The 27,434-nt window shown below is 39.5% G+C and overlaps 1 protein-coding gene across 1 annotated transcript in view; it reads left to right on the top strand.

Moving 5' to 3' along the window:
• The window catches only part of LOC111671956 (uncharacterized), an 85,385-nt gene that overhangs the window by 21,625 nt on the left and 36,326 nt on the right, over positions 1 to 27,434 (top strand). The window contains exons 7-11 of the mRNA XM_023429208.2: positions 1,716 to 1,781; positions 8,531 to 8,654; positions 19,834 to 19,933; positions 22,687 to 22,745; positions 24,263 to 24,327. Of these exons, the coding sequence (XP_023284976.2) occupies positions 1,716 to 1,781; positions 8,531 to 8,654; positions 19,834 to 19,933; positions 22,687 to 22,745; positions 24,263 to 24,327 (414 nt within the window). The remainder of the gene's footprint in view (positions 1 to 1,715; positions 1,782 to 8,530; positions 8,655 to 19,833; positions 19,934 to 22,686; positions 22,746 to 24,262; positions 24,328 to 27,434) is intronic.

Below are 27,434 nucleotides of genomic sequence, written 5' to 3'. Positions count from 1 at the left end.
TACGAATAATACTACTAGGTTGGGATATCCTAAAATCGATAAACATGTCCTTAGTCTTGGACACGTTTATTGACAGGAAAGAATCCCTACACCAGGTTACAAAACCATCAACCACAGCGTCTCCTCATCATTTAAAAGACTCACTATGACGGAGTTGTCTGCGAACTTGAAGATATGCCTGTTTTGATACGGACTTCTACAGAAGTTTTGTGTATAAAATAAAAAGCAACGGAGAAAGAACACAGCCCTGGGGGGAACCGGTAGAAGAGAATAACTTGGAAGATAACACAACATTGACTCTGACACATTTTGACCTTTCTGTCAAAAAATCCACTATCCAGCCAACAAGATTTAGGTTCAAGTTAAAGTGTGACAGTAGTTTCTCTACGAGGAGATAAGGCTGAATAGTGTTAAATGCAAATGAAAAATCAACAAATAAAAGCCTAGCGTGGGTTTTAGGGGCCTCCAGATGTTGGACTAAAATATTCAGTAAAGTTAGAGTTGCGTCCTCCACAGACCTGCCCAGTAGGCAAACTGAGGGGTGAGAGCTACTGGTCATTGGGGTTTGTAAGTTTTAGTTTTTAAGGTTTAAGGTGTTATGACATGTTACACTGGGGAGTTCAAAAGGCAACAAGATGGCTAAATCTTGTTGCCTATCTAAAATATGTGAACTGCAGCTCATTTTAGGGGACAAGGTTTCATGTGTATGGCAGAGTAGAAATCAGAGTTTCTATTCAAGTAAGCAGAAACTATGTCATTCATCCCTGATGATCTTAGTTTACTTTGTAATATCTCTTTTTATTTTGAATGAAAGAAATCCTGCTTTTGCATCTCGATTCTGAATCATCACTGCAGCTTTGACATCACTGCCTCTCTGTTCTTTGCTTTGCATCTTTGGCAAGTAGAAAATGTGGCTCGGACTGCTGTAGATGAGAGGACTAGCCTGCGTGAAACTTCTTAAATTCGTTGGAAATTTATTTTAAGATTTGAAAGAGGAGATTTTTGAAAGTGTGGGTGTAACTCAGCTCTCCAAAATAACAGCTTGCTGTCTAGAGAACCCGCTAATGGATTTGCTCTCTCAACAAGCAACTGCTGAGAGATTATAGAAGCTTAAACTTATAAGGAAAGGAACAGATGTTGAGCTACAAAAGCCTGTCTTGTCATTCTCTTCGGATTGAAGCCTACAGTATAAACACTAATTTCCAATGTTCAGAAGCACCCAGCTCCTCATACGAAGGTACATTTTGTCAAGAAGATTTCTGACTCTGTGTGTGTGTGTGTGTGTGTGTGTGTGTGTGTGCGCGTGTGTGTGTGTGTGTGTGTGTGTGTGTGATGCTCAAAGTACATATGAAATGTACAACCCAAACATTTGCTTTAAGTAGCCCTCAAAGGCAACTTTTGTTTTGAGAAAATATAAGACAGAAGTTGTGGAGGATCAAGGCGACTCACTACAAACAAGAAATGTTTTTAAAATTAAATCTCTGGCTGTTCATAGCCTCAGGCACCACGGTGAGGCAACATCCTAATGTTTAATACAGTGTAGGAGTGCTTGTTCAAGTTTTGACTTTATCAGAAGTAACCACGACAGTAGATAATGACCAGTCACTATCTAATAGCTAACAACCTCTCTTTCTCTGCTCTTCCACCCCCCCCTTTTTTCTTTGCCTCTTTTTTCTCCTTTTATCTTTCTCTTCTCTTATTCTGTCTTTCTCCAGTATTTCTATTGGAATTAGTTATGTCCTAGCTGGCAGTGAGGCCTTTGCTGCTCTTCTTAATGTCAGGTAAGTCTCACACAAACAGACACATACACAAAACAATTATTTAAATAAAAAATATTGGTAGTTATATATATACGTATAATAATAAATATTGGTATGGCATAGACTGCAACTATTTTTATGCCTCCAGGCTGGCGACAGCCAGACATGTGTCTTCAGTGATCTGATCACTGCAAGTGGTCAGCTCTAAGTACGTCAGTTCACCCCTGGCTTTAAAATGTGTCTCACCGTTTATCTTGGGTGACCACTTGTGATCGGATCGCACTTCCCTGATTTATATGCAAATAAACATCTATGCATTGTTTTTGGCAAATCAAGAGATGGGTCCATTGTCAATGTGCTTGTGTGTATTTGAGAGAGAGAGAGAGAGAGAGAGAGAGAGAGAGAGAGAGAGAGAGAGAGAGACGAAGTGGCAGAATGAATCGTTGCACTGTGTGCAGCTCTACAGTGAAATCAAATTTTAGCCATTTGAGATGGTAAAATATTTGTCGGATCATTATGAAACTGTGGCAGAACTAATAAGACTGTGGCAGAGGACATCAGTTGAGTAGATGGTCCTTCAATGTGTATACCAGTACCACAGGTCCTGATTGTTTGTATCATTCTGAATTTTGTTTCCCTCCTACATATAGTATCATCACTAAACTATGTCACTAAACAAGAAAAAATATCTCTGGAAAAAATAGATGTTCTAAGAGAATGAAATGCAGGTTTTCAGCTTCTCATAACAGAGATGGAAAGGGGGATTATTAACAAAAAAAATCTTTGTCTCCCACATCAGCCTGACCCTCCATCATGTCCCCTTTCTTTTCTCAAAAAGCAAAAAGTTACAAGTGACTTGTCAGTTCAGAGAAGCATTGCTTAAGGCTACACGATTTCACAATAAGATCTTTTTCTTGAAGCTGAATTTTTGAAAAACTGATGCAACTCTGAAAGATGATAGCTGCCCACTCGAGTGGGAGGCTCTGAAAGTGTTGCATAAAAATGTTCCTTTTTAATTTCAGCAAACAAGCACATACACACACAGCAGAGATCATTCTTGAGGCAAAATATTCCATTATAAGATGGTGAGGATTTATTTATTTGTTTTCACCACCGACAAGGGCGTTATATTTTCACCCGTGTCTGTTTGTTTAGTCGTCAGCGAGATGATTCGAAAAGTACAGAACAGATTTGCAACAGATTTGCAACAGATTTGGTGGAGGGATGGGGCATGGGCCATCGAAGAATCCATAAAATGATGGTGCCCATCTGGTCTCACCTGTGTCTCGTTACCTGCTCCCCTTGTGTCACACTCCTTGTCAGTACTGTTGCCTGGTGTACCACTTGGTCCTTTTTTGTTCCTGTTTGCCTTTCCTAGTGTTCCTTGTGTGTTTATTTTCCTATTGGCCGCTTACCTGGATTCGAAATGGAGCCGAAACCTGTTTCTTCGTTAAAATATCTGCACTGCATCTACCTGCCTTCATTTGATCCCACATTTGAGTCCAGTAATCTTTGAGCCATGACCGGTGCTTCATTTGATGATGAACCTTTTGAACTGTAATATTCCCTTGTGGGTAGGTTTGGAGAATGGAAGAAAAAAGATGGTAGAAGGGAGTTTAAAAGAGATGGCTTTGAAATTGGCACGAGAGGAAGCAGCCCAAGTTACCCAGAACCCAGTATTATAACGGCCAGCCAGACCCAGAGCCGTAACATGAGTCGGCCATTCAGGGTCCTGACGTCTCGCCTGTTCCTGAGTCAACCGCCCTGTCTGATGCCTCACCACTTCCGGCATAGGGGTTGCAGCTGACGCCTCACATGTCCCTGTCCTGAGGATCCCAATCGACATCTGTTCGCCTGCTCCTGATCTCCCATTCTCAAAGCGACCCAAGCCCAGCCACCAGTCTCCCCACTGGTGGTCCGGCTGACATTTGCAGCGACCAGCAGCTGAATCTTCCGGGGGGCCAGCTGACTTTCTGGATCTCCAGCCTCCTCGCTGATCTCCAGGTCATCCTCCAGTGTTGCTTCACCTGTCTGGTTGTCCTCCTGTTAATTCTCCGGAAGGGCTCCACCTGTGACGCCGCACTCCTGCTCAGACTCCTGAGGTTACCCGCCTACGCCATCGCTCAGCCTCCAGGAAGGTCTAGTCCCTGCACAGCTCCGCTTGTTTGCGCGTCCTCTAAGCTGTCCCCCAAGCAGCTCTACCAGTTTAACCATCCCTCGAGCCGTCCACCTGCGGACTCTTCCTGCTTCCTGCCCCACTGTGTTTCCCGCCTTTTATGATTGCCTACCCAGCCCCAATTAGTTGCACCTGTGTCTCGTTACCTGCTCCCCTTGTGAGTACTTAGTATCCGTGGTCCTCTCATTCCTCTCATCAGTTCATCTGTTCTGTTTCCTGGTGTTTCTTGTGCTCCTGTTTTGTTGCTGGTTGTATTTCCGTGAGGTTCCTCGTTTGTTTATTTTCCTCTTGCCTGCTTACCTTCATTCTTGCTGGTCACCTTGCCACCATATCAACCTGATAAGCCTGTTTTCTTCATTAGAGTATCTTCACTGCATCTACCTGCCTTCATTTGTGTCAGCATTTGAGTCTAGAAATCCTTGATCAATAGCAGTCTTGAAATTTGACAGTCGTACCACAGGCTTCAATAATGGCTTCTTATCTTCCTGAGCAGATGGAGTTTCACCAGTTGTCATGGAAAAATGGAAATTGAAGTATATACAATCAAAGGAGAGCAGATGGAAAGAATATTTTAGTGTTATTTAGATGCAGCTTTAATGCTATTGTAACATGTTTCTGTGTTGCACATGTAGACCATGAGTTCTCTTTTAAAATTTCTTGTGAAATGTAGTAGAGAATAATAATGTTAAATAAAGAAATACTTAAAGCTATTTCGTCCGAGATCTGTACAAAAACATCAGCACACTTTTGCTGCATGTTTTTATCTTCAACGTGATATCAGTACAGCTACTTTAATCCAGTGTGTACAAGTGCAACTTTTAAATTTCGAGATGAGGTCACAATTAGTTTATTTTTTATAGATTATATGCAGAATGTTCCCATGCTGTGGCCATTCAAATGAACAACAGCCAGGATCTGTTGGACTTGGTTTCCATGGTGGTTTCCCTCTGAACCCACTCCTCTGTCTTTTGCTGTGGTCTGCTGAAGTGAGCAGCCTGCTCTTTCAGGTCTTGCTGAGCTTTTAGTGGCAGCTGCTGGAGCTTCTCTGTTTTCACCTCAGTCTGCTCCTGTTGGTTCCTAGGTGACCTCAGATATTTCCATAAAACGATACTGAAAAGCAGGGTTGTTGTTTTTTTCTTTTCTTCTTTGATATTGTGGTTTGCTGTGATCCTATCTGTTCAGTAAGTCCTCCAAAGCAAACCTACAACAAAAAACTACGATTAACTTTGAAAAGTCTTTCATAACAAGAGAAATAGCAACAGTGTTTTTTCTGCCACTACATTGCTAGAAAAAAATCCACCTGAAAAGGTCTGGCAGCATTACAACTGAGAGTTACAGATGGCTCAGTCCAGTGCAACTCATTTTTCAACAAGATAACACAACTCAAAATGATCAATTAAATCTTTTAAGCCTTTGGAAAAAGCCCTTCTGCCACAAATCAGATTCCCATCCATTTAGTTTCCTCTGGTGACAGGTCTGGTTTGGTTAAAGGGTCAAAGGTCAACTTCATGCAAAAACTGAGATATAAACTGAATATATAAGTATTACTAAAATCTGTTACTGAGACAATTTGAGGTGGTTTGCTTGTTCTTGGTCTTACCAAGAGTTAGATGGGGGGATGATACCAGTATGGTCTCTGTGTGTTCACTGATCCAGTGCAGCTGGCTTGGCACATGAGCTGGAGGTGAAGGGTGCAGAAATGCCACTCCCAGTAACGCCAAATTTGTCTTACTTACATGCTTTGTGCTCTGAGCTGGTATGCTAAAATTAGCCACTGGGAAGTTTACATTCAGGAAGTACAGAGTTAGAGACACTTACACTTACTTTTGCTGCTAAGTCATTGACATGTGTACTTTTCCAATGACTCATATGTAATTGATAAAATTTTTACAGGTGAGAAATCTACCATAATACTGTGTATATACAGAATGCTTCTGTGTTTAACTGAAGCTGTTGGAACTGAAAAGTGCGCTATCATTACAGGTGTTGTTGCCTTACTCCATACACCACTCTTAAGTCACTGAAGCAAACTCCCCACCTCCCACACGTGCACACATCTCCTGTTTCCGTCACCGAAGCCTATAATTACCATTATCAGTTAACAGGACTAATTTACTTTGTCATGGCCCAGTAAATACTTAACCCAAATAATATTATACACACTCTGCAGGTCGGTCGGACCGCTGACACGCCTGGGTGCTTCATTATTGGCCTGCTCAGCGCCAGGGGAGTTGCTGCGATGCGTTGTGGGAGTGGGAGGCAGGGTTACTGGAGTGAAAAAAACCTTGGGCAGCCTCTTTTGGATAAACCACCTTATTCCGCCTCCCCAGGGGTAGCAATCAATAGGTTACTGCAGGTCTCTGCACAAAAACTCTCCTCTCAGTCCCACTGCTGTAGAATAGTGGGTGCCTTGGAAACTAACCCCACTGAGTGCTGCAAGGTTTAAGGCATTACTGAGATTCAGTCTCAACCCAGGGAGCAGATTATTGTGTTTTAATAATCTTTCAGTAGAGTTTTAGCTTTAAAAAGTGTTCATTTTCTATCTTGCTTGAAAGTTAGAGGATTAAAACACTTTAACTATTAATATATCAGTTAAATCTCATGTGTTTAATTAAAATTAATAGAAGGTCACCCTTGTTCCTATGGCTCGTGAGCTTGAGTCTTATAATCTTGCCATTAAGGATTAATACAGTTAGCATAATATTTTTGTTACTATCAACAGTTTTGTTTTTTTGTCATTACTTATTCTTAATATTTATATAAATATAGTGATTGGACACAACCGGTATTTTTTATATTCAATCAAATTAGAGCTTTGTTCCTCATATAAATTGATAATGTAATAACTTTTATAGACATAAGATAACATTTTGTGATTATTATTCTAATGAAAATTTTCATGAAGAAACATACATTTAGATAATAATCCAAAAAAAATAATTAAGTGTCCATTCAAGTGAATTAAAATTCAACAACATATCTTTTCCCTCCAGTAAAGCTTAATAGATTGCAAAAATATTTCATATTCATTGTATATAATGGAAGAGAGCGTGTGACTTCATCTGCCAGGTGTTATAAACATAGAGATTGTTGCATCTGCAGGATCAATAGAGCATCAAAATATATATAGTTTAAAGCCACCCTTCCACTGAAAACAACAAATATGTTTATCATGCACCAGATTCAGTACCACCATAATGTGAACCCGGCAGTGCATAAGATATTTGTAGGATAATAATGAGCAGGTTTGTAACCATCTTCTAGTCAACAATTCAAGTCTAAATTACAGAACCATACATAAAAGTATAAAAAATACCCACAAGCCTGTGCACAATAAACACTATAGTTAAATTAGCAGGTAGAACACTGGAATCAGTGCTGAACAAAGTCACACTATCTGGGAGTCTGTGTTTGTAAGTGTAGAAGTCTTGTGTGTCCAGGAGGAGGCCTCTGGCATTTGGGGGGGGGGTCCATGAATTAATTGTAAAACAGTCCATTACAGAGCAATTAGATTGTTTTGGGGGGTTCATAAGTTTACACTAGTTTTGGTCTTAATGGGGATATGAGATGGCAACATCCGAATGTCAGATGCAAAACAAAGATATTGTTTGATGAAAACCGCATAACTTATGTGAAGCAGAAATTTTAGCTAAAAATCAAATATATCTATGTCCACAATTATGTCAGAAAACAGGCAGGTTTACTGGTCCTGAAGAGAAAAGACTTTGTTTGCTCCGTGACTATCGTGAGACTGAAGATTAAGTCCATTTAATATGTTATTTGTCATTATATGGTGATTTAAGGACTATTTGTTCTTGTTAAATGTCTCTAATTCCTGATGAATTCTTCTGGATGACTGATTATAAGAACCTCAAGCTGTGTTTTAGGAAGGGAGTCGTTTTTTGTTGCTGACATTATTTGTGTTGGACAGGACAGGAGTTTTTTATTAGTGACGTCATGTATGAATGTCTGACAAATGTATCACCACTGCAGCAGTAATATTTCGGTGTCCATGTGGGGAAGGCACTTTCATGTGCATGCAAAAGCAAATACACATCCACACATGGACTGCCTGCAGACTAGTAATGTGCAGCAATTCTACGCTATTTTATATGGACCCTGAGTGCACTTCTGCATATGCCAAACTTTGCACTTGATTCATGACGTTAGGCCTCTTGGAATTCTGCTGTAATAGGTTAGAATATGAAATGGCCACTGCCTTTGCCACTCACATTGAAAAATCATTTCAAAATATAAATGCATAAAGACATATACTGTCGTTCAAACACATTTAAATTAAATGTCAATCCAGTTAGTGTGCTCCAAACCTTTGATTTGCTTAGATACTCTCTTTAAATAAAAGTTGTAAAGCATGCCTGCTATTTTAATGTCGTCTTAATGTTGTATTTTTAATGTATCTCCATGCCTCTGTAAAGCCCTTTGAATGGTGCAATAAACTGTAAATAAACTTGCCTTGCGTTTCCTTGTGTGTCATGATAGAGCAGAGTTTGTTCAGGTGTTTTGTTTACATGAATAAATCAAAGCATTCAAACTGACTATCTGTGTGTTTATTCTGTCTTTGTTTTCTCCACAGTCACATCTATGTGATCCCGGCCTTCACCTGGATTCTCACTCTAGCTATCTTGCTAGCCCACACAGTCATCCAGCCAATCACTTCCCTGCTCACCCTACTGAAAGGAATCCTGCTCATCGTCACGGTAATCACATTATTCTTTTTTTTTTGTATTTGCCTGTGTAATTGTTCTGAATCCCCAATGATGAATCAAATACTTTTCAGAAGGAAAACAGCATGGTTTTTATGTCTTTTGTGGCCGGAGGCATTATGTTTTCATGTTGTCCGTTTGTCTATCTGTCCGTCCCGTTCTTGTGAATGCAATATATATATATATATATATATATATATATATATATATATATATATCTATCAGGAACGCCCAGAGGGAATTTCACTACATCTGATATGAAGTCCACTTAGACTTGAGGATGAACTGATTAGAATTTGATGTTCAATGGTCAGTGTTACTGTGACCTCACAAAACCCCTTTTGGGCCATAACTCAAGTATGCATACACTAATTATGACACAGTTTCACACACATGTCTAATAGGATAAAATAATGAAATGATGACATTTTATATCCAAACAGTCAAAGGTTTGACATCATCCTTCTGGCCATGATTCAACACCATAAGTCAAGGCAAGAGTGTGACCATATCACCGGCAGCATGACTGGCTCGCGGAAAAATGCAACCACAAGATGCTAACTCAAGTTTATCATTCTAATTGAAATTCTTTTGGTCATTTTATGCATTTGTTTTTATAGACTCAGTAGATACATACAGGAAATTCAGAGAGAGAGAGAGAGAGAGAGAGAGAGAGTATGGGAATGACATGCAGTAAATGGTCTGTCTGGTGAAGTCGGTGTTTTCCTGGTTAAATACTGAACTGGCATATTAGACAAATGATGCATTTCACCATTATTAATTAAACTTTCTACATCTTGAGTTGACTGCAGCTGTGCGGTGCTCATTTGATCAAATGTGTACAAATCCTATATTCATCTGATCCCATGAGAGTCAGAGCAAATAGAGATTTATTGCCACCCTTTCATAATTAAAGAGGGATATATCAGAGGCATGTTCTTGCTTTAACAGCTTGTCTCTTTCCTATTATTGAACTAACACCCCATTATGAGAACTATTAAAACTATTAGGTAGATGATGTATTACCATATGTCCCTGTTGTATATATTTCAGTCTCTTCTTTGGAGATTTGTATGAAGATAAATGGAATGTGATCTATGAATGGTTCTAGCACCCATCTGATACAAGGGAATAAAATACTTGGGTATTATCATCCGCTTTCCTCTTTATGCCAAAGAGTACATCAATACACACCACAACTACAAAGCAGCAAAGTAGAGGGAAATGAGAATAAAAACATGGAAAGAGAAGAGGAGAGGGAGAGAGATACAGCAGAGATTAAACTTTTATTGCAGGTTCTAGACTTCTGAGAAAACAATAAAATTCTCAATATCACATTTTTTTTTCTTTCATTTCTTCTCTCTCCTCCATAAAACAAGTTTGACTCGTCCAATTCCTTTTTTGTGTACTTTGCTTTTGTATCAGTTTTGTCTATTACTCCACCACAGTATTTAGAGTGAGTTAAGACACACTGGATATTATAATGGAAATGCTGACTGATATAACACAACAGTAATTAAAAACATTCAGTTCAGCTTTATAAAATCTTTTATTTCAAAGATTGTGTGACTTTCCTAAGGGAAAGAAAAATATTAAACGGTGAAAATCTACTCCTAACTGTAGCATTATAATTACTCCTTACTAGTGCAGAGGGGGAACTTAAAGGAACTATTTCCAAGTTTTGCTATTGCTACATAGCCAACATTTGCATTAACAGCTGTTTACTTACCAGTCAAGAAGAAACTTTGTGAGCTCAGCATCAAACTTCATTCCCTTGCTCACTAAGAGTTGGCTCCAGCAGTGGAAAGCAACCCTCTAGCTTTGCTTCTATTTCTATCACTTCTTTTCTTCTACTGAAGTCCCACACAGTTCTTTCTATATTGATGTAAACTTACTCAAATTAAAGAGACTTGGCACTTTAATGTAGTATCTATTATTATATATCAAATTGAATCTGCTGAAGCGCAGAGCCTGTAGAACAAAAAAATGTGTGACTGTCCAGTATTTACCGCACAGAAATTACGGCCTGGACTTCATATGATTAATTGTGGAGTCTTCTACTCTCCCTTCTTCTGTTTGGTTAAAAAAAATAATAAGAAAAGTGTTCCAAAGTCTTCTGTCACTTTCACACTTCACACTTTATAGACTTTTCGACTTTGTCTCTGTTCACTCTCTAATGTGTCTTTCCCTCTGCCATTTTTGATGGATTTCATGTCATGCTACGACTGCTGTGTATGTGCACACTGGCGAAATGAATGGAAGTGGCATCGTACACTTGTCACCTCATGCAGATGTTGTGGTGCTTATTGCGCTCCCGCTGTGTGTGAGATGGTTTTGGGTTTTTCCAGGTCAGGGCATGCTAACATTGGGGAGTGTCAGCAGATCAGCGGGAGCTCTTGAAGGAAGTCTTTAGGCTTGTGTCAGAGTACATTCAACGCCAGCACATCCCACAAGGTCAGTTAGCTGCTACACCTGCTGCTGGCAAGTGGAAACAAAAAAACTAACTCTGTGTTAGATGTTGACACCTTGAACTTTTGAGAATCCACCTTTTAACATTTCTTTACCTCCACACTGATAGATATATTTACCCTTGACAGTGCTGCCACCCGTATGTATTTGATGTCATGATAGTCACACTACCCCCAACCAAGTGAAATCAGTACGAAAGAAAAATATCAACGCAAAACATCCAAATTAAGCTGATTTCGCCACACGTACAGAAAGGCAACACACAGATACACACACAACCGCCTTACTCACACAGCCACCACATACTGTACATACAGTACATACATACATACATACATCCATGCACTTGTGTCATCTGAAGCTATTTAAACAAGTGACAGAGCAATGCAGTGCTAGCAAATTTGATGCGGACACTCTAGTAAAGTTTTATTTCACCTCAAATGTCAGTAGTGTAACTTAACTGGTCACTTCAAAGCCAGCGTAGTTCTTTATGGACAGAATGTGTGACTTAAGTTACTTTGAAGTGGCTATGCTTGTTTAACATGCATCCCCTGTAGCCAGTTAGGTCAGAGGCTTACGAGCGCCACACTTTGTGTCACTGTATGAAACCACTGACTGATCACACAAAGTTAAATAGAGTATAATTTATAATAGTATAATAGTTTAGAATCACATAGCTGTCAGTTAAATCTGACAATTTTCCTTATGTAAAGGGACTTTAATCATCTAAAAGTGTAATGAAATATATTCTTATTCTTATTTATAACTACCGTTTTCATTGGACAACATTACTGTATTTCCAATGTGGTCACCCCACAGTGTGATTCTCCACTGGGTGTTCACAGTCGCCCATGGGTTACAGAGAGTCAGAGCCTGTATTCTGGACGATCAGACCCACCACTGCCTGTGATTATGAAAACTTGCATTTAAAAATTCAGTGTATTGTAGTTGAGAGCTAGGGGCCTTTTACTTTATAACTTTTTCCTATTGTGGCTTAGAAATACGCAGTGCCACTTTATAATTAAAAACATGATAACTTTTCAAAATGGCTGTCAGTCATTTATAGGAACTGTAAAACACCTAAATGTGTCGAGTCTTGAGTCTGAGAACTCTACTGTTTGTGTTACTGCAACTCTCTCCATTTTCCTGAAACATTAGTTCCTAACTTATAAAGGAATGTTTCCATCACTTGAGAAAATGCTTACACAGCTTCCCATTGTTTTTCTACAAGCCTTGTCCCTCTTTGACATAGCCATTTTTGTTGCTGAATGCAGTCTGTCACAATTCTTTCATTACATAAAATGTCCCCAAGGACAGAACTCTGTTTTCTTGTTCGCCCTCTAACTTTGTTCTTCTGCAGTTTAGATACCACGTTAGTTTAGCTCAGTCACTGACATATTGGCAGAGAGCTGGAAGAGCTGGATGTCAGTGTTATTAAGTTGTATCCCGCTGGCAGAGAGAGTCAACCTTGGGTTGTTATACAAGACAATAGTTAAGTAGTTTGTGGTCTTTTGGGAGCAACATCAGAGCTGTCCACATTAAGAAGAAAACACAAAATTAAACAATGAGAAAAAACAACCACAGTTTTACAACACATAGATTAACTGTCTTCCGAGCCAAACCTTTTGTGTGAATAATGTGAGTTCACTGATAGCTTAAGGTTTGGGAACCATGGCACTCTACTAGCCTCGCATATGGGGTCAAGCTCCCCCCCCCCCCCCCCCCCCCCCCCGCATTCACACAGATTTCCATCTGTCCTGAGACAGGTCGAGACAGTCACAACCATTTATCTAAAATGGCCTGGGTTCGATACAATGGCTGACACAGGAGCGCCAATTAATCATTTTCGTTAACAACCAAGATGGCCGCTGCTGATGCGGAGAGGTCTGTTGAATCCGTTGACGGTATATTTTATCTAAAAGAAGAACTAGCAACCGCACTTACAGCATTTGTTGTTGTAGGAAAGATGCATTCGCCGTATTACTGACAGGATCTGATAAAAGTTTTATTTACCAGCTTGTCCTGCTCTGCGCTAACCTCACGTGTGATTGCTCTGATTGATTGTAGTTCTGTCCCACTTCATCCAGAGGTATTATGGTCTGCAACCATTGGAAGCTGAAAATGAACTGAGACTTTCCTCTATCTAAGCAGATAGAGCCTTAAATAATTAAAATAAATAATAATTCCAAGTGAAAAATTAGTTCTCATGAATAAAAGCTCTATCTGTAAAGCACCTGTTCTACAAGACCCTTCTTAAAAGTGTGATAGGATTTGGATATTATGTATTTAGAGTGCCTATAGGGTAAAACTTAAAAGCTCAATATCTCAAAACCACTCAAAATGCAGACTTATCCTTATAATTCATGACTGAAAGATCATGAATTGTTCTCTATGCAAGGCAAAAAAGAACAATATGAATACAGCCCAAAGCCATTTTTTTCTTTTTCTTATAACATTAAACTAAAAGAAGCGTCTTATGAGATAAGTCAGTATGTCCTTTAATGACATGCATTTATTTTGTGAAATGACAAGGCAGTTTTGTGATATAACAAGATACAGTAATATAATGTTATTGCAAGAAATGTTTCTTCTGTGTAGTAATAATGAGAAAATACATCATGATAACATGAAAAATATGTTATAACTTGAAAAGTATCTCATTATAACAAGAAATTAAGCATTTTTTTAATGGTGGCAGGAATACACTGCCGTAGTTTCACAACCAGAAGGTTTGGGCTTCAAACATCAGTGTTAGTTCACTTATTTGCTCATTTACGTTTGCATATGGGAGATGTTTTCACTTGAATGCTCTCTGAATTAATCTCTGCTGAGTGTAGGAGACACTCCTTGAGGTTGACCAACATGCAAGACTGAAATACATACATCTCATCTAATATCTCTTATCTAATTTGTCACTGCCCATTATCAGTACTGTGGTATTACATTTGGAGCGTATTGATATAAACCTTTTTGGCTCTGTGATATTGCATTGAAGCACGACCTTGAAGCATTGACTGTCCCATTTTACGACAAGTGAGTACGATAAATGTTCACTGTTATTCATAACCTCAAGTCAAGTGGCAGTCTTGTAACTTTGTGTTTAAAACGGAGACAATCAGTAGCCAGTCATTGTTCATAACTGTAGCATCACCACAGTAGATAGTACATTTAAACATGAGCATTTTTAACTGGATAATATTGGAACAGAGCAGTTAACACTGCATAGTGATCACACAGACGCGACGTCCATATTCATACGATGTACATTGAGGCCAGTGCCTTGGGATGAATGGATAGATGTTGGGGCTGTGGGAGCACAGCTATCCACACACCAACATCAGATCAATGACCTCATCCCTCTAGAGCAGGAGGCAGCCAGTGGAACCTTTATGACTTCCTGAAGGATCCTCTGTCCTTGAAGAACAATGGAGAAATTGGACAGAATGATTTTAGATTGCACTGATAGGACCCACACCAATAAAACACAATAAAAACTGTATCACAGAGGTGTTGAATATTCTGTAGTCATTTCTGAGCCCCAGTAATCATCAAACCACCTCCATGAGAAATAGGCGCTAACTTTGGGAGAAGTTGTTGTTTCATCTACATCCTGTAGATGGAGACATTTACACAGTAACTCACTCACGTGTATCTGCATGCACACACACACACGCACACACGCACACACACACACACACACACACACGCACACACACACACACACACACACACACACACACACAAACACAATATGAAAGAAACGTGTCCTAGAGCTAAGTCCCAAACGGAGGGGGGGTGGAGTGTTAAGATTTAGAGGTTCAGTTCTGGAGCACGGCACTGAGAGCCATTCCCTCTACTCTGCATCAATATGAGAGAGAGCCGGTCAGGCAAGGCCGACTGCACCAGAATAAAACACACTATCGTCAAGCACCAGCCATTTATGGCCCAGCAAATGTGATTTTTCTCTTTATGGCTGAAATATTAATGTTTCTATCTTGGTGTACTTTGAAAGAAAACAGCAGTTTCCAGGCCCTGAGCTGCCAAGATAGAGGGGGGTAGAGAGAGAGGGGGGCGGGGGGTTTAATAAGTGATGTCACGGCAAATAAAAGGGTGGGTAAAGTATGACCTTCAGTCAGCAACTACTGTAAAGCATCAAAGGCAATATTGCAGACATAAAATGTTTTTTAAGATTGTTTTATTACCATTTTTTATGACTGGAAAACCATGCCTTGTGTCATGTGACTTTGATAGTGGAGGATTCTCAGAGGTAGTGGGGTCCGGCCATCACCGATGGCTCAGAGTCATCATGATGTTGAGCCCAGCAACCTCAAATAATTAATGAAGTTTTTATTAGGTAATACTAAAAATAAAATGTGACTATAAATTGAAATAAAACAAGTAAGCATGAATGTTGTATCATTTAGTTGTATACTGTTTATTCTGAAAAATAATTTTGATCATGTAAAAGTAGGAATAAGTCTTAGAAAGAGGCAAAATGTGACTAGCCTTGGTACGGGGTTAGGATTGATGGTGATCTCTTCCTTCCAACTATCTCATTTTTCTGCAGGGACTAGATATGGTAATATCATTGTCTCATAGAGCGAGAAGAACGTTGTGCAGTTACACTTACTCAGTAATGTGTTAAAGGTAGTCATTATGTTGGCGGTGGTTGTCTGCAGGTATTCATTTTATTCTGCAAGCAGCCACCAAAAAACTTCACCATTACGGTGGGGCAGCGTGCCAATAGCCTGAGAGGCAAAACCCAGAGCAACAAAAGTCTGCAAAGCTCTCACTGCACCACTCACTGAGGCTCTTTAAGATCATTGATTTGATAGCACAGTAATAATTTAAGGCTCCTCAAAAGAACATATTAACATTTTATCAACACAGATCTTCTATCATTCGGACTGCACTGGCTAGACAGTAACAGGCCAATGTTCAAAATTGAAAGTGTCCAGTAGCAGTCCCTCAAGAGTCTCCCAGCCAGAGGAGGGTGTAGGGGAGAGCTTCTGACAAAAGAATAGGAAAACACCTTCAGTAATTCCACAGTTGTCTTACTCACATGTTGTTTTGTTCTCAGTTTGGAATGATCTGGGTTTTGCTCAGAGTTGGAGTTTATGTTAACCCTGTGGCTTCATGGTGAGGATGGAAACTCTGAGGTGCTTCCTGTATACATACACGAGGCCTGTTGTTGTAAAAACCAACAATGTCTAGTCTTTTTCTACACATTAAATAGAGGAGGTGAGTGTGGTGGAGTTGTTTAACAAACCAGTGATACTGTTTACTAGTTGGTAAAACAGCGTGATTACGTTTTCAATTACTCAGTGCTAAAGGATAAATTGTGACTTTTAGTATTTTGCTTATTAAAGTATAACAAAGGCCTAAAATTATAATTTTTTTTTGTATTTTCTTTTTCCACATTAACAGTGGAAAATGCATGAAAATGGTTTTTATAGCATTTACCAGGATTTTCTAAACATTCTCAAAACAAAATCAATACTGTGGTCTCTTTGATTTCCTCCCTTCACAGGAGCATAATCCTAAATAAAGGCGTCCATAATTTATGCCAATTTCTAAACACTGTCCTCAGGGAGATGTTTCTCCACTGTGAAAAACACTTTGAGAAAGCCAGTTAGATTGTTGCATCCATCCCATTTTAAGTCAACTTTATAAAAAAGTGAATGTGAAACTTTGGCTGGAAACAACTTATGAAGTTGACTGATGTTCTGAGCAGGATTTAAATAAGAGTTTGTAGGAGGTCTGTGGACGGACAGAGAGAGGGGACAGACACCCCCCAGGTTAGCTGTATTGATGGGATTGATTCTGGTGAGACAAAGGCCAATGTAAGAAGCCTGATGGGTTTTCAGACAAACAGCAGCAGTTTGTTTTCATTCAAGACACAAACTACATGTTTGTAGCAGTGATGGTCACTGTGGAAAGTTAATTTTGTGAAGTGTGTGGTCATCAACAAATGGTTCATGTTTGTGAGGTGTGTGCGTCTGTTTAATTGTCCCTACCTGTCAGTTTAGCTATGTCTGTGTATGTCAGACAGAACCTCCCACTTATTCTCATATATTCCGGCTTACTGGAGGAGAGCCTCAGCAGAACTACACAGGAAGGACATGACGTCACAGTACCCCATATACGGAACAGAATGATAATGAGTCTGTCCCACGCGAGGGTGCAACAAAGTCAGTCAGGAAGTAGCCAGTGAAACAAGGGCTGTGTCTGAAATCACTCACATTCACCCTAGTGTGTAGTAAAATGAGGGTTCAGTCATCATTATTTTGTGTTATTATTGACAGGTGTAGCATCTATGAAATGTGGAGCATTGCATTGTGGGATTGTGAGCAGAAAATATTATACATGCCACTGACATTTTGGACACAGGCATAGTCTGTACATGCCCACAGAGACCTGGGGGAGGTCTAATAAGCCAAAAATAATTAAAATCCCATGTGGGAAGACAATGGCCAGGAAGTTTAAGAACAATAAAACTTTTTTGAATTCTATTGACTTTAGTGATCCATATGACTTATCCTGTAGTGCCATTATCAGGTAAGAATTTTGTGTCCAGTACTTTGGTTTGTGATCAAGTACTTGCAAAACGAATGACATGGCAATATGGCCAATATGGTGAACGTTGTAAACGGTGCGCTGTCATTATGATCATGTTAGCATGCTGACATAAGCATTTATGTCATAGCATTACTGTGCTTAAGTACAGCTCCACAGAGCTGCTAGAGTGGCTGTGGACTCTTTGTGTTGTTATTTAACACACAATTAATTTATTATTAGAGCTACAGATTGACCACAAAATAAAATCTGAATGTGAATGTTTATCGGGCCGTGTGACCCTGGGCCATCTGTTGCTAACTTGCCATCATCTTCAGTCCAAGTTGCCAAGCTCTGCAGTTTTCTCCATGCGGCATATTTTTATGGATGTTCACTTAGGTGACTGTGCAACCTTCTGAGGATGGTTCCACTAATAGCTCCCACTGATGTTGTGGTATCTCCTTCTTGGCCACTAGCAACCAGCAAAAACTACCCATGCCAAGTAAAGAATAAAGTCACACCTGCTTCTCCCACATGGGACCACTCACTGTTCCTCTCCTCTCCTCTCCTCTCCTCTCTATAATTTCATCCAAATCAATGTGCTGCTCCAGCAGCTCCTTTAAGCCTGACACTTGACTGATTGCTTCACAAAAAAACCTGGAGCTAAATAAAATAACAGTGGAGCCCAAATGAAGTTGATACACCTTGATAAGAGCCCTATTAAGTCATTGTGAAATAGGCCTGAATGAAGCTTTGGGCATTACAACAACTACACATAGAAATTTGGGTGAACACAGTTTTACACACACACACACACACACACACACACACAAAACTCATACACACTTTTAAATGAATCTCATGCACCGAGCTGTGGAATTGTGTTGGAAGGTAGATTATTCACGGAGAATCGACTACAATTTCACGGCTTTCTGGAAATAATTAGCGTGACATTTATTCAAGCTTTATAATTGGTTAAGTCTCCGGACCCTCACCTATAATAAAGTTGTCATTGAACCTTTAATGCTGCTGGCTCCCATGACAGCAGGGGAACATTGCAGCCTGGTTTCGGGGGGGTAAAATCACTTGGAAGAGGACAATGCAGTCAGGTTTATGTTGTGTGTGTGTGTGTGTGTGTGGTGTGTGAAACAATCACCCCCCTCCTCCTCCTCCAATCCTTTTCTCTCATTCCCCTTCATTACTCTTGTTGCATTCTGTGTCTTGATTCCTCGTCCTCACTGCTTTCCCCTCTTCTCTCTTTGCTCTCTCTTCGCTCCTCTCTTACCTTTTCATCCTTCACTTCCATTACTTACCTGTGGCTGTAAAATGGTTTGCTGCTTTCTTCATCTCCAGAGTGTTCACATCTCTCATTGTCCATTAGCAAATAGACCACGGAGCGTTTTTTTTTTTAAACACAAAGATTACTCTTTGCTCTGTTCTCTGGCACTCTCTTTTTGGCCTCACACACAGACCGCACTTAAGTATCTCCCTAAATGTTGCATAGGTTTTTGACTTCACTGCGGTTGTGGAGTGGTTTCACTAAAGGTTGCAGTGTGAGTTTTTGTCCCTCTCAATACAGATCTTCACTCCGTGTACTGACAGTTTTCTTATAGAAGAAAATATCAACAAAAGTTATCAAATCTTTCTTTCATCGCAAAGAGTAAGAGAAAAGACAAATGACAGATGTATTGACTTTGGGCTTTACTTTGAACATCAAATACATGAATACAACTATTGATTTTAAATATACTTTTCAGAGCATCTCTATATTAAAACTGTATATATCGTATGTTAAAAGTCACAACCACAGCCCGACTGATATTAGATTTTTGGGGCTGATGCTAATACTGATATTAGGGAGTAATCCATTGTATGTAATTAGATGGAAAAATCAGCTTTATTCCCCCAGCTGGTTGGTTCATTAATGGTGAATTTAACACGAGACCCAAAGATTAAAAAATTAAATAAATAAAATAAATGTTTCTTGGTTTTACTGCCCTGTGTTGTTTGCGTCGCTGCAGAGGGTTTAATTACCTGCCTGCAAGACAAGAACCTTGATGTTGATCTACCTTCATCTTGATCTTGACCTTGACAAAATGAATCTGTCGAGACCTGTCACTGAAGCCCTGTGTGTGTTTGTGCGTCTCAGGTGGCTGTGACATTTGCAGTGGGGTCAGAGGTCGGCCTTCAGAGCAGCAACGACTTCAGTCAGATGGGGAAACCTTTCCTAATGGGCACAGTGGCTCTGGGTGAGCAGAAACTTTTTACAGTATTTTCTCTCTTTTTTCCCCTCGATAGCTGTGCGCATTACGTCACTGCATTTGATGTTTTCTTTTTATCTATGTTAATGTGTGTATTTGGCAATGACTGTGATATGGTTTACTTTTGCCATCCTTATGATCAGCTCTCTCGCCACCTACAGTTTATTAGCCCGAGTGCCAGGCAGCCGCTGCCTGGAATTAGACCTGCCAGCCAGATTTGGAAAACTAACTTGTAAAACAGTTTTCAGCCAAGTGGTCAACAAGTGCTGCTCGGTTAGAAAATAACAGAGGTTTATAAAGTTTATACATAATTCACAAACACAAGCTTTGAAGACAAAGTTAAAAAACCTGTTTAAAGTGTATCCAAAAACAGAGCTGTTTGATTCAGATTTCACTTAACATCCTGAAAATGTTTCCCTACATCTCACTGATGTTTGCTTAGGAGGGAATATCTATATGAAAAACAGACTGCAGTACCTTTCATGGATCAGATGTGTCAGATGTACACAGTATCTCTGTGTCAAGCTAAACTGAACCTGCCTATAGTATTGATTTGTAATAGAGATGAGATGTAATAGGCCATCACCATGACTGTGATGGAAATCTGTGCATTCATCATTCATCTTCTGATAGTAAGTTTGGGTGGTGATGGTGGGGGGAGATTAATTTTCATAAGAACTGCAGATCTTTTCTTGTATGACTCTGAATTGATTCACAGATTTTTTAACATAAGTAATAACATTATGTTGACAGAACAAAAAGGTAGAGTGTGAGCAGTGCAGCATCAAGACAGAGTACAGAGCACACTCCAGAATTATGTTTAGTTCATCTTCTTGATTTAATAACATTAATCTTAGTAAGATGAAAGTGAAGTGTTTGGTTTTTTTTTCAATTGTTTTGTACCCCCAGACTTACATTTGCTTAATGGAGCTGAGAGTCCAGCCCTCTCCAGCAGTTGGTGTGCACTCTGATCAGGTGATCAAGAAAACTCAATGAGACTGTTCTCCACTGTCAGCGCAGCTATTTTTCATTTTAGTCTAGCATGTGTAGAAAAATGTTTTTTTTCCATCAAAGACATTTGTCCAGTGGTGATGGTCAGTAAATTACACTTTCATGTCATTATTCTCATATAGGCAGAAGATTGTAACATGCCTCCAAATGATTACTCCCGCACACTTCAACAGTGATTCTCTTAGCTAAACTGAGTTACAGTTATCTTTCCAATTGCAATTCAGCAGGCCAGGACCAGAATCAAATCGAGTGGTGAGATTCCCAAATATTCCCCATATCTCATACTATATTTTTCACACAATTTCCTCACAGGTTTTCCTCTCTGACTTTACCTCTTTGAGACACCCTCATGCTATGTCTGTCTTTTCTCTTTTCTCTCGTCTTTCCTTTGTGAGGTTAAACCTTCACAAAAAGGCCCTTTAAAGTATTTGCATTGAAAATGTGTATTACTAGTAACCCCCCTCCCCCTACAATTTAGAAGTTATGCTTTCCATCTGCATAAAAACACAATGAATTTTCTGTGTCTCAGTGTCTAAATTAGACAAGATAAATGGAAAATAGGTGGTTCATGCTGGGGGCGTGACACAGGGTAAGAAAATATCCAAAAAATGGGTGTTAAAGAGCACGAGTTAAGGTCAAGCCTGAACCAGCGTTCAACTCTACTTCAAAGTTTTCCAACCACACCACCAGCGAGTACTCTGACTTCCTGAAGTCACTGCAACACATCAGCTGTGGCAGGACAACGGGTTATCGCTCTGTTTCGTTAGCATTTGTGCGACAGCTCTGACTGTACTTCCTCCAGCTTTCATTACTTCTGAGGGCCATTTGAACATGCAAACTGCCAGCTATGACAGCTGCTTTGCAGTTTGTCATTGCTTGTTGTGTGGAACGGTATATAGAACAACTTTAAATCATTTTCTTAAGATTAAAAAAGGATTATGTTTACCTCAAAATTGTACTCTGGTCAGGATTTAAAAGCCTCTCAAACAACATTCTGGCTATGATGGGACTTCAGGACTACCCACTGAAACGCAGACTAATACATTCCTTTTAGTTTGGTGTGCAGTTCCTTAAAGCAGGGTGAGACAGATTTTACTGCAGCTTATATGGGCTGACATCTCTAAAGCAAAAGCTAAAAGGAGAAAGCACCAAAATATCAGAAGTAGTGGACTGCAAAAAAGCATACATGCAGTATCTGTAGATTCCCATGATGCAAGGTTTTTCTGAACATATTTTGTACCGCTGTATCTGACTTTGTCCGTTATATGTAATGTGTGGACTGGAGTTCAGTAATTTGTTGTATTTACTTCAGTAATAATAAATTAACAATAGCGTTACTTTAACTACATGAGGGCATTATGTTTTCTCTCCTGTTGCGCTTCACTTCTGATGTGATTATTTATGGCTGTTTATGCTATTTTTGGTTTGTCACATGGGATTCAGACAACTTAGTAATCGAACATTGTAATATCAATGAATTTCTGCCAGTAAGACATTCATAATGCCTGTAATTTAATGCATTCGGTTCATTTTCCAGCTATACTAGGTTACCTCTAAAGTAGTCAAGCACTATGTTATTTCCAACTGGATTGGCCACTGTGGATGAAGCAGATGACAACATTTTTTGTTTCTTTTTTTTAATAAAGTGTTGTCTCCATGCAGTAAAGAAAAAAGGGTAAAGACGACACAGCCTGTGAGATTTACCTGCTGCTCTGTTTCTGTCTCAACAGGAGGAATTGTAAACGTGATGCCTTTGCTTTTCTCACAGATCTCACACAACAGAACACAGGTAAATCTAGTCCTCCACTACATCCTGGTGGACCTGTAGACCAAATGTACTGAATTCAGAAATGGACTGTTATTCTTCAGCATTAGTAAGCTGAGAGAGAGACTGTAACATGTGGGGAGCAGTGAAAGACTGAAAGGCTGTGGTGACCTTTTAGTCGTCCGTCTCTCTCTGTACTGGTCAGCTCCTAGCATGTTTTATACTCTGTGAAATGTTGAATTAAAAATGTTCTTTGGTTTGTGTAATTAAGCAGACCATTGGTAAACAAATCCTTTTTAAAAGACATAAGATGGGAATTATTCGAAAATATCCAGTGTGGACATTAATGTAGCTGTGTGTCACCATTCCTTCCAGGCCAACCTGCTGGTTGGGTCAGTTGTTATTGGTCAGGTCAGAAGTGCTGCTGGTGAGGCCGCAGCTCTGCCCTAGGCACATAGTCCAGCTCTTTGTTGGACATGCTGTGAATAATGCACCGATGCATGTAAAAGTATTGATAGTATTAATGTAAAATAAGGGTGACAGGGTTTAGTGTTGTACAGTCATTCCCAAAAGGAGTGAAAGACAGGAACAAAGTGTCAGTATGTTGACAAATAGGCAGCAGTTATGTCTTCAATATTCATAAAAGACAAAAATGTAGGCAAGAGCTGTTCTATACAGTAAGACTTTGAGATAAACAGCTGGTGGCACCGATTCTTCCCAGTAAACTATTGCAGAAGAGGGCGCATACAATGTAATTAAAAGAGATCCAGTCACAGATCAAACTATGGAAAACCACGTGGAAAACATGATGACGGTGGCATTTGTGTTTATTTTATTATATTAATCTCTGAAACCCAGTTTCTCTACACAGATCCGGTGGTAAAAGCTTGTTTTATACCTGCTGCATCTGCACCATGTCAGCATGGACACAGTTTGTCCATGCTGACTGCCACAACTGCAACTGTTAGCTCTATGCGTGGGATAGTATGTTTTTCTCACCCACTGTTACTGACTACAAGCCTGCGTTTCTGCTGCTGTAATTTTTCAATGTCATTGTCAGAATAACAAACCCTCCTTCGTAGAAATAACCATCTACATCCGACTTGGCCTATGCAACAAAAAATGTATCATCATCCCTGACATGCTTTGTATTTTTGGAGGTCACTGTCTCCAAAGTGTCTTTGAAGAAGGATGTTTTGCATTGTACACAGATATTTTGCATAAAACATACAAAGACAGTTAGGCCCACAAGAGGGTAGAGGATCAAACCTTGTAAGTGTGTCACTGTGGCTGACAAGTCTTAAAGACTTCTCTTCAACGTTGTATACAAATGACATGATGCAAATGAAGGAGGGCAGCGAGAAGTTGCAGTTCATCTACTGCTGAAACTGGCACATAATGTAATATTATTGCTTATTGATTTCCACTGATATTCAATTCGGATGACAGGATCTTACTATGTTATCCTTTTACAAAATTCAGTTGTAAGTCTCTCTGAGAAGGATGTTGGTCACCGTGTTCTGTATTTCCTTTATGTTCAGATCCTGTGGTTTCGAAGAGCAGTTCTTGGAGGTCTGACAACCTGCACTGTGCTCAACATCCTCTGGTAAGAATATTACTCTCTTCTGCTCCTGCTTTTTAATCAAGAACCTAAGGGAAATAAATAGTTGTCACCTGACACAACTTTTCAGGTTTCATTATCCTTTAAAGTAATACTCTTATTCAGCCATGTTCTAACTTCGCTGACTGCACTGTCCTAAATGAAAAAAGCATATCTTGACAAATAACATATAGGCCACACCGCCCATCTGAAAAACAAAGAAAATGTTATTTTTATATTAAATACTATTCAAGAGCTTCTGTGGATCTACTCCTGTACCATGGCAGAAACCTTTTTCCCTAGGAGAGCATCTGGTGTATTGCCTCCCAGGGGAGAGCACCACAGGACACTGGGCTATTCTCGAGAAAGACTGCTACAACCTCTCCATGGGCTCAGGGTCAGAGATTATGGAGGCAGGAAAATGGGTGGTTCGGTGGAGGGTTTAAGCTTCTGTATGTTTCATAAGGAGGTCGCAACTGTTTCATTTGTTGACATCCTTGCACATTAAAGATTTTAAAAAATATTATTTTATTTTAAAAAGCTTTTATTGGCTAATTCTATGAGGAATAAGAGTACTAGGGCGTGAAATGGAATATATATAGGGTTGTGTGTAACTTCTATAGGAGTTAATAGCAGAGATAACAGTATACTGTTTTGTGGATGGTGGATCTAAACACTCTGTGGCTGGGATGAAGGCTGAAGTGTTGTGTTCAAGAAATACCTTTTAAGCCAAATGTGGTAATTTAGGGTATGGAGACTGGAGTCAGTCTGCACTTAATTTAAACCTTACTCTCCTCAGTAAATATGGCCATATGAACACGGCAGCTGTATCTCCACTGATGTCGGCTTTCACACTAAGACTGACTCTGTTGTGTATTTTGTGAATGTTTGTGTGCATGTTCTTTAGTCACTTCATTTACATCTGGTGAACTGGATGCATCTGGTATTTCAGTGAAAAACAAAATAATCACACACATGAAACACACGTCTCTCCACTAAACACACACACACACACACACACACACACACTCTTAGAGTTTCAGCAGCCTACATCATAACAAAAACAAAACATTTCAGAATGTTAGAAGAAAATATACACCTTCATTTGTGGATATTTGCCCGTGTGTTTGTTGCAGCTTGTGAGAAAGAAAGCGAGTTTCATGAGAGAGAAAAATAAACAAATGGAGAGACAAAACTTTAAAAAGCCCTTCCACCAATTTTACATGTCTATGTCAAGTCTGAGAGAATTACTCAAGTAAAAACAGCTCGGTTTTAATGGAGAGCCTGCATTATAAAATCTGCGTGTGGAGTTTAAAAGACATCACCATTGTAGGCAAAGTCTCATATACTGTCTAGTTGAATTATGGGAGGTGTAGGATACAGTGTTGTTGAAGCCTCTAATAATTTTTTTTGATTTTTACCAATTCTTTTTTTAATGCCCCAAACCTAAGTACAATACTAAATAAATCCCAAATTAATCAGCACAATAATCACTAATCACGGTCACTTGCTTGTTGTCATAGAAACGTAGGTGTGCACTCCTATATATAGCAGCCCTGTATAGACTTTTTAGAGAAAAACATTTGAAATACTTTCATCAATTTGACATTTTGACAATAGAACGCTGTTGGAAAATCATTTGAGGAATCCCAGGGAGGTGAGTGCTTAGAGGAGCTATTTGTAAGTTTTGCTATTGCTGCAAAGCCAGTGTTAGCATTAACAGCTGTTTACTTACCAGTCTAGAAGAAACGTTGCGACTTCAGCATCAAACCTCATCCGTCAACAGCTGTCTCCAGCCGTGGAAAGCAACACCAATGTTTACTCGTCTCTATCACATCTGTTCGTCTACTGAAGTTAGCACGCTAACCAGCTAGCCGTCTCGTTTCGTAGCCCAAGCAAGACTGATGCCACACTAAAGCTTGTCCAGTGTACCACAACCCCACAACACAAATAGCTTCCATGTGGACCAACACTGCAATTTTAATCCAAATACTACAGGTATGTAGGTTGCAATATCAAAATTCATGCCATGCCACTCTGTCAATCTTTTCACCAACTCAATTTTTTTAAATAATAGAAAGAATTTGGATTTAAAAAAAAAAAAAAGAAGTGAAAACTAAAATGATCCGACAAGCACATTTTAAACTCAAGAAAATGCTCTGTTGCACTGCTGCCTGAGCGGCACACCCATGACAAATTTCACTGAGCTATACCCAGTTGGTTGTATCTGACCTTTAGTGTACTTTACTGATCAGCTTCTGGCAAAACAACTTACAGCAGCTCCACACAATAAGTCTCTCTCCTCTGGGATACTTCTCTGAGATTTATGAGCTTCAGGCTGCATTTTTTTTTTGTTTTGTGTCCAACCTACACACCAGATTTTGAAAGCAGTGTTGCGTAGCAAAGCAATGTGCTATAATGGCAGTTTTTTTCACAGGGCAGCTCCATTTATCGATTCATGATAACATTTCAGAGTTATGTCCATGCGCTGAAAACAGCCTTCACTTTCTCCCATCACCTTTGTTCAATGCTGGAAAAACACTAACTATGTTTTTATTTGTAGTTCTGTAAATGCATGGTTAGAGAGCTACATCTTATGAGCCTTCAACCAAGTGTTTTATTTAACATGGGCTCTGTTCTTTAACAGATCTCAACATGTTTGTTTTTTCTTCCTTGTGCATTGCATCCACTTTCACTGAACTCCTCCTCCAACTTCAACCTTTTGATTCCACAGATCCCTTAAGAGTTATGTTCGACACGCATGTGAAAACTGCTGTAGATACTTTTGATTTATATTCCACTGCAACACTAGGCAGATGTATCAGACATGATCAGGCCATAATGAGTCTCATACGAGAGCATACGAACAGATTTGGTTCTTAAGTGGCACATACAAGTGATTTAAGGGAATCTGTCGATCTCACCAGTTTTCTTATACTTGGATATTTACTTACTACTTGGAGTGGTACAGACCTTTCATATGAGTCATGAACATATACACTGCCCCTCTATACAGGGGGAAAACACGTGACTGAGTTCATAATTATAATGGCATCTGAATTTTGAGTTAATAATGACACTAAAATTGCTGTAATTAAAAATATATATAACAG

The sequence above is a fragment of the Seriola lalandi genome, unplaced genomic scaffold (genome assembly GCF_002814215.2).
Source record: "Seriola lalandi dorsalis isolate HSWRI2012SDOR001 ecotype SW California unplaced genomic scaffold, Sedor1 jcf7180002054890, whole genome shotgun sequence".
NCBI classification, from domain to species: domain Eukaryota; kingdom Metazoa; phylum Chordata; class Actinopteri; order Carangiformes; family Carangidae; genus Seriola; species Seriola lalandi.
Note: the sequence above shows the minus strand (reverse complement) of the source record. Positions and strands in the feature narration are given on the sequence as shown.